This window comes from Prionailurus bengalensis, chromosome E1 (assembly GCF_016509475.1).
Source record: "Prionailurus bengalensis isolate Pbe53 chromosome E1, Fcat_Pben_1.1_paternal_pri, whole genome shotgun sequence".
NCBI classification, from domain to species: Eukaryota; Metazoa; Chordata; class Mammalia; order Carnivora; family Felidae; genus Prionailurus; species Prionailurus bengalensis.
The window spans coordinates 54779604-54792714 of NC_057347.1; the positions used below are offsets into that span (position 1 = coordinate 54779604).

General features: G+C 55.5%; 1 protein-coding gene across 1 annotated transcript; it reads left to right on the top strand.

Moving 5' to 3' along the window:
* The first annotated feature begins 6015 nt into the window (after positions 1-6015).
* OTOP3 (otopetrin 3) lies at positions 6016-12652 on the top strand. The gene is made up of 6 exons (XM_043585219.1): positions 6016-6697; positions 6787-6923; positions 7510-7568; positions 7844-7962; positions 9937-10736; positions 11911-12652. The coding sequence occupies exons 1-6, from the start codon at positions 6304-6306 to the stop codon at positions 12079-12081; spliced, it is 1680 nt and encodes a 559-aa protein (XP_043441154.1). The 5' UTR covers positions 6016-6303; the 3' UTR covers positions 12082-12652.
* The last annotated feature ends 459 nt before the right edge of the window (positions 12653-13111 follow it).

The window sequence follows — 13111 nt, forward strand, 5'->3', positions numbered from 1 at the left end:
TCTTACCCACCACTCCGACTCCATGGGCTTCTAATCTAGGAAAGGCATAGGTAGATTTAGCAGGATGAGAACATGAGGAAGTCCGGCAGACAGAGATTGAAAAGAAGACCCTGCCAGCTAGAAGAGGGGGAAGATTCGGTGTCCAGCCACAGCGAGGTGAAGGGGGACAGGCTAGAGGGGCCGAAGGGTCACTTCAGTGACCACTTCGGTGGACAGCGGTGGGGGCTGGGGCGTGGGGAGCGTGGGGGCAGAAGCATGTAGAACACAGGGAGCTTGAGAGGAAGCCGCGCCCGGACTCTGCCCGCAGAATGAGATGGGCAGGTCTCAGAGGCTGCAGGAAGAGTGAGGAGGGCCAGAGGGGGCGGCTGCCCCCACCCCACCTGCCTCCTGTGGGTTGGAATGAGGTCTCTTCTGCCCCAAGTTCACGTTCGACTTAGGGAGACAGAGTGGAGTGGCGAGGTTGCTGCAAGACCGCACCCCTACCAGGTGCTGGGTGGGGTACAGGAAAAGGCGACACCAAACCTGAGGGGGGGGGGGGGTCCAGTCTGTTCCCTGCTTGGCTGCCGTAGGAAAGTGTGGCCTGAGCCCCGCAGGGCCTTTGCCGAGGCCTAATGGCCTAAGGACGGTGCACCCCAGTCCACCCCGGAGGCAGGCCCCCGCGGGTCCTCTGACCCTGAGGCCCTAAGCCCGCACGGCCTCCGGCCCCGCCCGCCCGCCTAGCTGCCTTGCTATTGGCTGCACCGTCTGGGAGCCCCTGGCTGGGTAATTAACGAAGGATTAATGAGATCCCCAAAGTCAACAGAAAAATCGATGGGCCACGGAGCCTGAGCAGCGGCTGCGCAGTCCCGCAGGGGAGGGCGTCGGGGGCATCGGTGCGGGCCCGGGGGCCTCACCTGGACTGAAGATCCGCGCTGCGCCGGCAGTCGGTCAGCCGGGGGCGATGCCAGCCCAGGCCTCAGGTAAGGCTCCCGGCGGCGGCGCCAGGCCCCGGAGCTCCCTTCGACTGCCGGCGGGACTTCCCGGGCGTGCCCATCCTTGACATTTACACCTGCTTCGGGTTCAAGGACTAGGGGCTGTAGGGGTAAGGGAGGGAGGGCGGGATGACTAGGGGGAGGCCAACCCCTGGCGACCCGAGAACCAACCCTTCTCTATCCCGCACCCCAACCCTGGCTCCGCTGCCCACCTTCTTTCCGCGAATAGGGGGCACACAAAAATCAGCAAGGCGGGTCCCACCCTAGCCGGTCTGGGGGCGCACAGCCAAAAGTGGGTGCTGAGGCCAGGAAGAATCAAAACCCAGGATGGCTGGGTCAAGGGCTGTGGGGTTGGGGCTGCCTGGACATCTGGTCTGAGGTATATGTGTAGCGGCTGCCCCGGGCACCGCGGTCCCTCGAGTGGGTCAGAGAGAAACCCCCAAGGTCCCAGCCCGCGCTCAGCTGCCTCCTCCCGAGCTGGTCCTGCGGCTCCGGGCCAGGCCCCACCCCTCGACGGCTCCGCGGCTTTCATCATCACCTGTCTCTAATCGCGACTCACAAACCAGTTTGGTGTCCGGGCCCTCCCTTGGACTGGCGTCGCGCCAAGGGACGTGCCAGAGGGCGGCGGATTCCTCCTGGTCAGTCCTGGGTGCCCTAGCCTCTTTCCCGCGCCCCCCACTTGTCCCACCCTGGCACCCTCCCCGCCGCAGACCGAATTCGACCACTTCCAGGACTCCCTCTAGCGGCCGTTGGAGGGTAGGATTTGGGGGTGGGGAGGGCAGGGAAGGGGACCCTGAAGAGAGAGGACCCGGAACCTTGTCCTGGAGTGTCCCCTCTAGGCCTGCAGTCCAAGCAAAAACCACCCCTGAAATTTACCAGTAATCCTGACCCTTCCAGCCTCTCCAGGACCTCGACAGAACTGAAAGGAAAGACACAGATAACTAACACTGAGAGTTTTCTGTGTGCCAGACGTGGCTCTACATGCATTTACACGCATTAAATCATTTAATTTTCACGAAACCCCGATGAGGTAGGCATTATGCATTAAGTGCTTCATTTATTCGTTCAAGAAATCTTTACTGAGTATCTTCTATGCACCAGGTACTATTCCATAGTTGTACATCCATTTTACATATGAGGAAACTGAGGCACAGAGAGTCTCAGTAGCTTATCCAAGATCACAGAGATAGTAAGTGCCAGAATTGGGCTCATTAGGCTCTACTGCCCTGGGAAGATGAGGGACATTGTGGGGAAGGCAAGAAGAAGGAGTCAGGGTTGGGACAAAAGGAGCAGGGAGGTGTGCCTGTGAGTCTCACGCTTGCTCAACTTGGAGGACAGATAAAGATTATCTCTAAAGTCTCTGGGATTGGGTCCGGATGGAAAGCATTTAATGGGAAGGGTCTCTGTCCATGGTTGTGGTGCTGAAAGTTCCCCCAGAAAATGACAGAGTCGGTCAGCAAGAGCAGCGTGCCTGTGATAGGTTTGGAGGGTTCAAGTTCAGCAGGACCTGGTCCCTGCCCTGGAGGCTCTCCTGGCCTTGAGGGGGTCCAGCCATGCCCACAGCGCCTCACCAGACAGTGCACATGCACTCCCAATAGATGCTTGGGCAGGGAAAGAATGCTTCCCGGGAGAGGTTCTTAAGGTAGGTGGAGAAGATGGGCAAGAGCCATTGGTGGAAGGTAACAGGTGAGGCAGAGGAACAGCAGCCTCTAGAAGTGATGGGGCGGAGGGGTGTGGGAAGCCACACAAGGATGGATGGAGCCTTGGAGCCTTCTGGCTGGGCCTGGATCGACATGGGGAGTAGGTGTCCAGAGTGTGACGAGGGGGCTGGACAGGGAGAGGGCAAAAGACGACAGAGGGGACTGGGAAAGGGGGACAAAATCATTTGTAGAATCTTGAAGAGAGGACCAAGTGTTATTATTCTATTTGCCGTAACAGAACCACAGAAGGTACGAATATTGAGCAAAGAGCACATGGGAGCCTGGGGGTTTGGAAAGGCTGTCTTTTAGAGCCAAATGTGGTGAGGGTCTTCTGGTGGTTACAGAGAGGGAAAAGCTGAAGCTCCTGAAGCTGAGTTAAAGGGTAGAGACAGAGCAAAGAGCAGTGAGTTAGAAGAGAATGAGCATGACAGGTGATGCCCCAGGGGGGCCATGGGGCACCTAGTGTAGACTTGGCCTGGGGCTCAGGGAAGGCCGCTTAGAGGAGGTGGGGTTCTGCTCTAAGCTGCAGTCAGCCAAAGGGCAAAGGGGTGGGCATTATGGGCAAAAGGCGGCGTGGGCAGACGGGGTGGTGAACAAAAGCAGGCACATTCTGGGAGCTACAGCAGGATGACACAGTCCGTGGCAGGCAGTGGGGTCTAAGGACAGTGCTAGAGAGCTAAGTCAAGGCCAGACCAGGAAGCAAAGGCAGCTAGCCTCCAAGCCTGTACTAAACATGCACTGTAAGTTTTCATTTTGAAAGGCAGTGCAGGCCATGCTAGATAATTTGGACTTTATACTGAGGGCAATTGTCTTATTTTTATTTTTATTTCTTTAGTTCCATTGTAATTAACCTACAGTGTTATATTAGTTTCAGATGTCCAAATAGTGATTCAACAACTCTATACATTCAGCAGTGCTCGTCACAGTAGCTATACTCTTAATCCCCATCACCTATTTCACCCGTTCCCCCCACCCACCTCCCCTCTGTAACCACCAATTTGTTCTCTACATTTAAGAGTCTAATTTTTCATTTGTCTCCTTTTTGCTTTATCTGTTTTGTTTCGTAAATTCCATATATGAGTGAGATCTTACGGTATTTGTCTTTCTCTGATTGACTCATTTCCCCTCAGCAATTGGGAGCCTTGGCGGGCTTACAGTAGGGGAGAGGCACAGTGGGTAGGGAGACCAGTGCAGGAGAGAGCAGAAGAGGCACTGAACTAGGGTAGAGGTTGAGGTCAAGAAAAATCTAAGGGAGGGGCGCCTAGGTGACTCAGTCGTTGAGCATCCGACTTTGGTTCAGGTCATGATCTCACAGTTCGTGGGTTCGAGCCCCGTGTTGGGCTCTGTGCTGATAGCTCAGAGCCTGGAGCCTGCTTCAGATTGTGTCTCCCTCTCTCTCCCTGCCCCTCCCTTGCTTGTGCTCTCTCTCTCTGTGTCAAAAATAAATAAACATTTAAAAGTTTTTTTTTAACAAACATTAAAATGTTTTAATAAAAATAATAAAATAAAACAGTAAGTAAAGAAAGAACAATCTAAGAGAGGTTTACAGGCTGGAATGGACAGGCTTAGACCTGAGAGGTTGATAGGGGAGAGGCGAGGAGGGTACCTGGCTACCTGCTGGGAGAGGTGGGAAGGGAGAGGCCTCTGACTGAGGTAGTTAAGAAGCAGACCTCCTGCCCGCCTGGAGGATGGGGACAGAGAGCACTTGGCACCCCGAGCCCAGAGTACCAGGGATGTGGGCAGTGGCAGCACCAAGGGAGAGCTTCAGAGATGGCCGGGGATGGCGAGAGGGCCTCCTGGGTCAGCTCAGGCAAAGCCTTCCACGGGGATGGCACCCGGAACCACCAGGCCATCCTCGCTGTCTAGTGTAGTTTCAGCCCCACAAAGAATGGGCACCCAAAGGGCCCACCGGGAATCATGCTGGACTTCCGGCCTGTCCCGTGTTCACAGCGGATTTTCAAAGTCAATCCCAGAACTTCGCCCCTAAATCTTAATGTGCTTTAAAATTACTTTCAATCCCATAAAAAAAAATGTGCCTTTAAAAACTAGAGCATTGGGGGGCGCCTGAGTGGCTCAGTCAGTTAAGCGTCCGACTTCAGCTCAGGTCACGATCTCGCGGTCCATGAGTTCGAGCCCCGCGTCGGGCTCTGGGCTGATGGCTCAGAGCCTGGAGCCTGCTTCTGATTCTGTGTCTCCCTCTCTCTCTCTGCCCCTCCCCCATTCATGCTCTGTCTCTCTCTGTCTCAAAAAAAATAAATAAATAAACGTTAAAAAAAAAAAAAAAACTAGAGCATTGGGGCACCTGGATGGCTCCGTCGATTAAACGTCCAACTCTTGGTTCAGACTCAGGTTTGTGAGTTTGAGCCCCATATATGGCTCTGTGCTGACAGTGCAGATCCTATTTGGGGTTGTCTCTCTCTCCCTCTCTCTCTGCCCCTCCCCTGCTCACACACACACACACACACACTCAAAATAAATAAATAAGCTTTAAAAAAAATACAAAATAGAAACTAGAGCGTTAAACCACTCCCAATCCTAGTACCCTACTCCCTTCCCTAGAAGAAACTCCTATTGTGAATCTGGTGGATGTCTTCTAGACTTTTATTCTTTTTTTGATGTTTATTTATTTTGGAGAGAAGGAGGGAGGGAGGAGCAGACAGAGCGGGAGAGAGAGAATCCCAAGCAGGCTCTGCACTGTCAGCACAGAGCCCGACCTGGGGCTTGCTCGCACGAACTGTGAGATCAGAACCTGAGCTGAAATCGAGAGTCAGATGTTTAACCAACTGAGCCACCCTGGCGCCCCTCCTCTAGACTTTTAAAAGTAATTTTATATATACACATATACATCCATAATCAAGTATCACTTCAAATCACAGCATTCTTTCCCACCAACCTCACACTCAGCCTCAGGATCCTTCTCAACACATTGTAGGCAAACATTACCCAGCTAATCAAAGTCAGAACAAGAGAGGACACCTTCTTGCTCTCCCCGCCTTCCAGAGGGAAATTCCTCCCAGAAGTCAGCAGAACACAATCTGCCATTTAGTGGTGACGAATCACAAAATGTCCAGTGGCCAGACATTATGCAGATGCCCCTGGCTCCCTTGACAGAGTTATTTTCCGTCTTCAGATCAGGCACTGAGGCAGAAAGTGGGATAACCTTGCAGGGTGTTGGGAGGGAGGTATTCCTCAAGCCAGTCGAAATAATCCCTATCTTTATTTGGAACACAAAGGATTCCCATATCCCCTGGCTTGTTTTTGTTTTTCGTTTTTATTTTAGAGAGAGAGAGCACAAGCAGGGGAGAGGGGCGGAGGGAGAGAGAATCCTAAGCAGGTTCCGCACTCAGCACGGAGCCCGACGTGGGGCTCGATCCCACGGCCCTGGGATCATGACCCGAGCCAAAAATCAAGAGCCAGATACTCAACTGACTGAGCCACCCCTGGTCTGTGTGAACCTCCTCAGGGCCGGTAAAGTAGACAAGGAAGCTGCTATTATTTCCAGTGTCTGACCAGGGAGGTTGCATAGCTTGCCCTAGGTCACACAGCAGTTAAGGGCAGGGGTAGAATGAAATCAGGAAAGCCTGGCAGCCAACCAGGACCCTGTGTCCCCAGCCCCTTCTCAGCCTGCATCCATGGCCTCTCCAGAAGCACAGAAGACTGGAGCAGCCCCGGCCCAGGAGAGCCAAGTCGGCACGGGGGCCGAGAGAATGGGAGCTCCTGCCCCCCCGTACCAGAAGTCCTGGCTGGCGCGGCATTTCTCACTGCTGCGGAGAGACAGGCAGGCCCAGAAGGCAGGGCAGCTCTTCTCGGGGCTCCTGGCCCTCAATGTGGTGTTCCTGGGTGGAGCCTTCATCTGTAGCATGATCTTCAACAACGTGGCTGTCACGCTGGGCGACGTGTGGATCCTGCTGGCCGCCCTGAAGGCCCTGTCCCTTCTCTGGCTCCTCTATTACGCCACCTGCACCACCCGCCACACACACGCCATGCTCTTCCGGGACCCTCATGCAGGATCCATTTGGGTGCGGGGTGAGTGTTGGGGCACGGGGTGGCCGGAGAAGGGTGGGGCGGGAGAGCCGGGCCCAGGGAAGGCGCCAACGGCCACCTGGCCCGGCCAGGCTCCCTGGTGCTCTTCGGCAGCTGTGCCATCTGCCTGAACGTCTTCCGAGTGGGCTACGACGTGAGCCACATCCACTGCAAGTCGCAGCTGGAACTCATCTTCCCCGTCATCGAGATTGTCTTCATCGGCGCCCAGGTGACAGGCCTCTCCCGTCCCCATGCCGCATGCACACACACACCCCGACCATGCCTAGGCACAGCTTGCAGGGCCTAGCATATGTGCACACAGGCCGCAGCCCCCCACTAATGCTTGCCTCCACATACCCACGTCCATGCACAGCTACGTGTACCTGCATCACTGAAATGCAGACCCCTATAAATACACCTGCCTGTGCATACTTGCATATCCCTAAATCCACACCCCCCAGGAATACAGAGCTACTCTTAGGAACCAACATCACTCACACTCCTGAGTCCCTGTCCTGTGCCGGGCATTGTGCTGGCCGTTTCTTTGCATCATCCCGTCCATTGCCCCGATAAGTAGGCATTCCCCGAAGAGGTGGGCATTTTAGCCCCATTTTAGAGATGAGGAGACTGAGTCTCTGAGATATTTTGCCACTGGCCCAAGACGACACAGCAAGGGAACGGCAGAGCCAGGATTCCAATCCAGACGTCCTCACTGTCACTTCCATTGTACATACACACAAGCAACTGGGGCATATACCCCACGCTCCCGCCACCCCTGCCCCCAGCCCCTGGGCTCAAGGCCCCATCTCTTTCAGACCTGGGTGCTCTGGAAACACTGTAAGGACTGTGTTCAGGTCCAGACCAATTTCACTAGGTAAGATGGGGTACCTTCTCTCCCTCCAACCCCTGGGGCTCCCTGTCCCCTGCCAGTGCCTGCTCCCACAGCTTCCTTGGACAGGGTGTCCCTGGGGTGGCACGTCGGTCCGGGAAGGGGTCCCAAGGGGCCTCTAGGGCTGCCTCTCCTGAAGTCCTAATGCCAGATGGGATCTGGCTTTGGGAGAGAGCTGTCTCCCCCAAGGCAGTGATGGTGAGGGCGGAGCACGCGGGAGCCAGCCAGGCTGTGTGGACAGAGTGTGGTACCTCCTCCAGGTGTGGCCTGATGCTGACCTTGGCCACAAACCTGCTGCTGTGGGTTCTGGCTGTCACCAACGACTCCATGCACCGCGAGATCAAGGCTGAGCTCAGCGCCCTTGTGGAAAACTTCTCAGGTACAGAGGAGACATGATCCCCCAGCCCCAAATGCACACACACACACACACACACACACTCGCACGCACGTGCACATTCCCTCCCAGAGTGGGAGCAAACTCTGGATCGTGACTACACGCTGGTCCTCGTCCTGCCCCATCGGTGCTGGCACCGTGCAGCCCGGCTCCAGGCATCTAGCTGTCACCTTAGCTAGCCACAAATCCTGGCTGAGCTACTCGCTGATAAGTCCAGGTATGCGCCCCACCCCTAGCATTTGCATTTTACTTGCAAGAAACTAAAAAGGCTTCAGGACTGAAAGGAACGGATGTCTTCCTAACACAGTTGTGGATCCCCGGACATATCAGGAGAGACAGAAGATTTCTGGGCAGAAGGCCCTCCTCCCGCAGATTGTTCCATGACCCCGTCCCCTACCTGTACAGTCTGCCCTTAGAGGCTACATCCCACACACCTACATGGGGGTTTCAGCCACACCTGTATGTGTAAAACACACCCCCCCCAGGTGGCATCACCATCCTGAGCTGTGTACAGCCAAGCCTTCCCAGCACATTCATGCATTTGCACCCCCGCTGCAAAAATCCCAGCCTGCCTATGGACTGCGGACATTCTTTAGACTCAGATACATTTTTCAGAAGAGCTGTGCTGAGAATTTTTGACAAGTGACACCACGGATTCTTTTAGTATTAAAAAAGTCGAACATACAGATGAGTAAAAAAACAGGATCTACCCATCACCTAGAGGTAATCATTATTAACACGTTGCTATAATTTCAATGTTTTGCCAAATTACATCATGGAGATCACAGCATTTCATCTCAAAACATTTTCTTTTTTTTTTTTAAACTTTTTCAACGTTTATTTATTTTTGAGACAGAGAGAGACAGAGCATGAACGGGGGAGGGTCAGAGAGAGGGAAGCACAGAATCTGAAACAGGTTCCAGGCTCTGAGCTGTCAGCACAGAGCCCGATGCGGGGCTCGAACTCATGGACCACAAGATCACGACCTGAGCTGAAGTCAGCCGCTTAACCAACTGAGCCACCCAGGTGCCCCTCTCAAAACATTTTCATGCACATCTCTTTAAAATAAGTATATTTCCCTCCACTACCACAATGTTATAATTTCTTTTAATTTTTTTAATGTTTATTTATTTTTTGAGAGAGAGAGAGAGAGAGTGTGCAAGCAGGGGAGAGGCAGGGAGAGAGGGAGACACAGAATCCGAAGAAGGCTCCAGGCTCTGAGCTGTCAGCACAGAGCCTGATGTGGGGCTCAAACCCACGAACCATGAGAAATGACCTGAGCCGGATCATAATGTCTAACAGAATTCCTCAACATGATCCCCATCCTCTCCATCGACCTGTTCAGCTTTCCCCAACCAGCCTGTGAAATGTCTCCTACGATGCTGTGTTCAAACATGGTTCTGTCTCTTACGTCTCTGTTTTCCTAATGGCATTGAGGTTTGTCAGGCTGCTTCCTAGTGGTGGCATTTGACTTGTTCTCCTCTTCCCTGCTCAGCCTGCCACCTGGAAGTAAGGACCAAAGCCTCGATCAGATCCAGGTTAAACGCTTTGGACACTGGCATTCCACAGCTGATGCTGTGAGCTTGGCAAGGGACCTCATCACGAGGCAAGGTGTCTGATTGCCCCACAGAGCATGTAGCCGAGGGTTCAGATGCAGCAGCCAGATCCTCCTGTTGTAAAGTCATAGACTTCCCCTCGTGCCCGAGAAGTAATCTGTTGAGATGACATTTGGCCCCAAAGACATGATGTGTCTTTACAAAAGCTTGGCTCCTGAAGTCTGAAATCCCTTTGTAAAGAAACGACCATCCCACGATTTCTGATTTCTGTCTCTGGACCTCAGTTTCCAAGTCTGGAAAATGGGTGCCATACTCCCGGAGTGTGGGACTGACTGGTGCGGCCGGTTTCCTCAGAACGAGGTCCACCTGAACAACTATCCCTTCCCACCCTGCCCCCTCCCAGGCAATGACACCAACACCTGCGTGTGCCTCAATGCCACGGTGTGCGAGGTCTTCCAGAAGGGCTATCTGATGCTCTACCCCTTCAGCACCGAGTACTGCCTCATCTGCTGTGCCGTGCTCTTTGTCATGTGGAAGAACGTGGGCCGCCGCCTGGCACCCCACGCAGGTGCCCACCCCGGCACGCCTCCCTTCCACCTGCACGGGGCCATCTTCGGGCCACTGCTTGGCCTGCTGGCCCTGGTGGCAGGCGTGTGCGTCTTCGTGCTCTTCCAGATCGAAGCAAGTGGCCTCACCATCGCACGCCAATACTTCATCCTCTACTATGCCTTCTACGTAGCCGTGCTGCCCGCCATGAGCCTGGCGTGCTTGGCGGGCACGGCCATCCACGGGCTGGAGGAGCGAGAGCTGGACACGCTCAAGAACCCCACCCGCAGCCTGGACGTGGTGCTGCTGATGGGCGCGGCGCTGGGCCAGATGGGCATCGCCTACTTTTCCATCGTGGCCATCGTGGCCACTCACCCCCACGAGCTGCTCAACCGCCTCATCCTGGCCTACTCGCTGCTGATTATCTTGCAGCACATCGCCCAGAACCTCTTCATCATCGAGGGCCTGCATCGGCGTCCTCTCTGGGAGACGGCAGGGAAGCAGGAGGCCGAGCTGCCCCGCCGGGGCTCCCTGCTGGAGCTGGGCCAGGACCTGCGGCGGGCCTCGCTGGCCTACATCCACTCCTACAGCCACCTCAACTGGAAGCGGCGGGCGCTCAAGGAGATCTGTCTCTTCCTCATCCTCTGCAATCTCACAGTGAGTGGACAGGGCGGGAGCGTGGGGACAGAGCTGCCCGGGTGGCCTCAGGGACCCTCAGGAAGGAAGGAATGGTGCGTTCGTTGAGCATTGACTGTCCCAAGGGCAACGGGCCTGTCCCTTTTATTGTCAGGGACACATGCACCTTTCCCACCAGCTCCATGCTGAGAGCAGTGTCCCCCAGCTCGCTGTAAGGTGCCCGCATGAATGAACGTGCCAAGCATATCGCTAAGTGCTCTTTACAAACATGTAAGATTTCCACCCTCAGGAAGTGTACTGTCCAGCTGGAGAGACACCAGGGGGCCAGTGAGGGAATTGCCAAATAATTGATCATCCACTGAATTGGGTCAAAGGGCAGAGATCATCAAGTGCCTGGTTTCCCAAAAGCTCTCTGGGGGAAGGTGTTGACGATGGCTGCTGGCTGTCTGGCAGCTAAAGTCTCGCGTCCACCTCCCCATGCCGTAGCTCAGCTCCTCACTGAATCATCACAGGAAACCCCTGCAGCAGCCACCGTTATGCACCATCCCTGTCCCCATTTGACAGATGGGGAAACGGAGGCTTAGGTTGTCCCACAGCCCGTCAGGGGCAGTGCCGGGACACCCAGGGTCGTTGGAGCGCATGACGAACACATTCTAGGCACACCGTGCTGGAAACACCTCAGGTGGTGAAGCCCCTGACACAGGCCACCATACATCATCACCTGGCCCTAACGTGCCATAGGAGTTCAGAGAAGGAAATGTGGGCCCGATGGGCCAAGAAAGGCCTCATGAAGATTTAATCTGGGTCTTGAGAAAGGGGCAGGATTTGGACAGAAGACAGGACCAGGCAGAGAGAGCAGAGAGTCAAGACTGGCAGAGAAATGGAGCCAGAGCGGAAGAAGGTGGTTGAGGTCAAGGCACAGGGGAGCCCAGAGCAGGTTGGGCCATGGCTGGTGGCAACGTGAGGCCACATGATCCACCTAGAGTTCAGGCTGGCAAGCCAGGGAGGTGGCTGTGGTACAGGGTGGGGGATTCAGGGAGGAACGGCTTGCTTTGAAAGCCCAGGGCTGAAGGGATGAAGGGCTGAAGGGTGGGGGTGTGTGTGCTAGCAGCTTTTGGGGCCTGCCTCCCCTGGGTGGAGTGCCCGTGGACGCAGAGAGCCCTCTCCCTCACTCAACCCCTCCTCTCCTCCCCAGTTGTGGATGATGCCCGCGTTTGGTATACACCCGGAGTTTGAGAACGGGCTGGAAAAGGACTTCTATGGCTATCGGACGTGGTTCACCATCGTCAACTTTGGTCTGCCTCTGGGGGTCTTCTACCGTATGCATTCTGTTGGAGGGCTGGTGGAGGTCTACTTGGAGGCCTGAGGCTGCCCGAGGACCCACCCCTGGCAGAACACCAAAGTGCCAAGGCTGGGCAGAGGGTAGCCCAGAGTCTCTGAGCAAACACTCCATTTCAGGGGGACCTAGACCAGACTGGATTCCCCAAAGCCTCCCCCTCCCCCAGATCCTCACCGAGGTGGGAGGCACCGTCTGCAGCCCAAGACCAAGGGCAGGGCCTGGACACTGAGCTTCTGATGCTCACACCCAGGACTGGGTGCATGCCTGCCCCTGTTCACCACCACAATCAGTACAGCCCAGGGGACATCCCAGGAAGCCCCCCACGGCTACTCTCCAGGACAGACAGCCCTAAATGACAGAGTCTGGCGGGGGGGGGGGGCGCTGCCACCCAGACTGATCTCAGGGGTCTGCCTCCTTCTGTGGGGAGGGTACTTGGTTCAAGCTCAGCCCAGGACATTCTAGAAGCTTGCAGCCCAGCGAGCGGGCCTGGCCCTCCCTCCCCACATACCCTGTCTCCTAATGAGCTCGTTAATTAGCTACCAGGAAGAGTTCAACAGCTCTCTCCTGCTGCCATAAACCCTGTTTGTTTGATCGATTACATTCAAGCTTCGTGACATTTGTTCTCAGGGACAGAGCTGTCACTTCGAGTATGGTAGGAAGGGACAGTCTTCCTGGTCAGGGCCCTGGGGCCGGGATGGTCCATTTCTGGGCCAGGAGGTGTCTAACCCAGTCCCTCCCTTGCCTGGTTCATGGGAGGAGGTGAGGAGAGGGGCTAGGGCTCTCACATGCCCCCACCCCTCACTAACACGCTCCTCCCTGGCACAGAGCCCCAGGTGACTTTCTGCACCTGGCTTAGCACAGGGACTGCAGCCTCTGGCCCGCTGGATCCTCTGAGCCACTGGTGGAAGGGGCAGAGGCGCTGACGGCCCATCCATCACCCTGAGCCCAGTGCAAACAGTGGGCTGGGCCCCAGGTGAAGCCCAGGGTGAGGCTCAGGGAGGGCAGCCCAGGCTTTGCAGGCCTCTGGGCCCCTCCCCATGATGCTGGGCACTGCCAG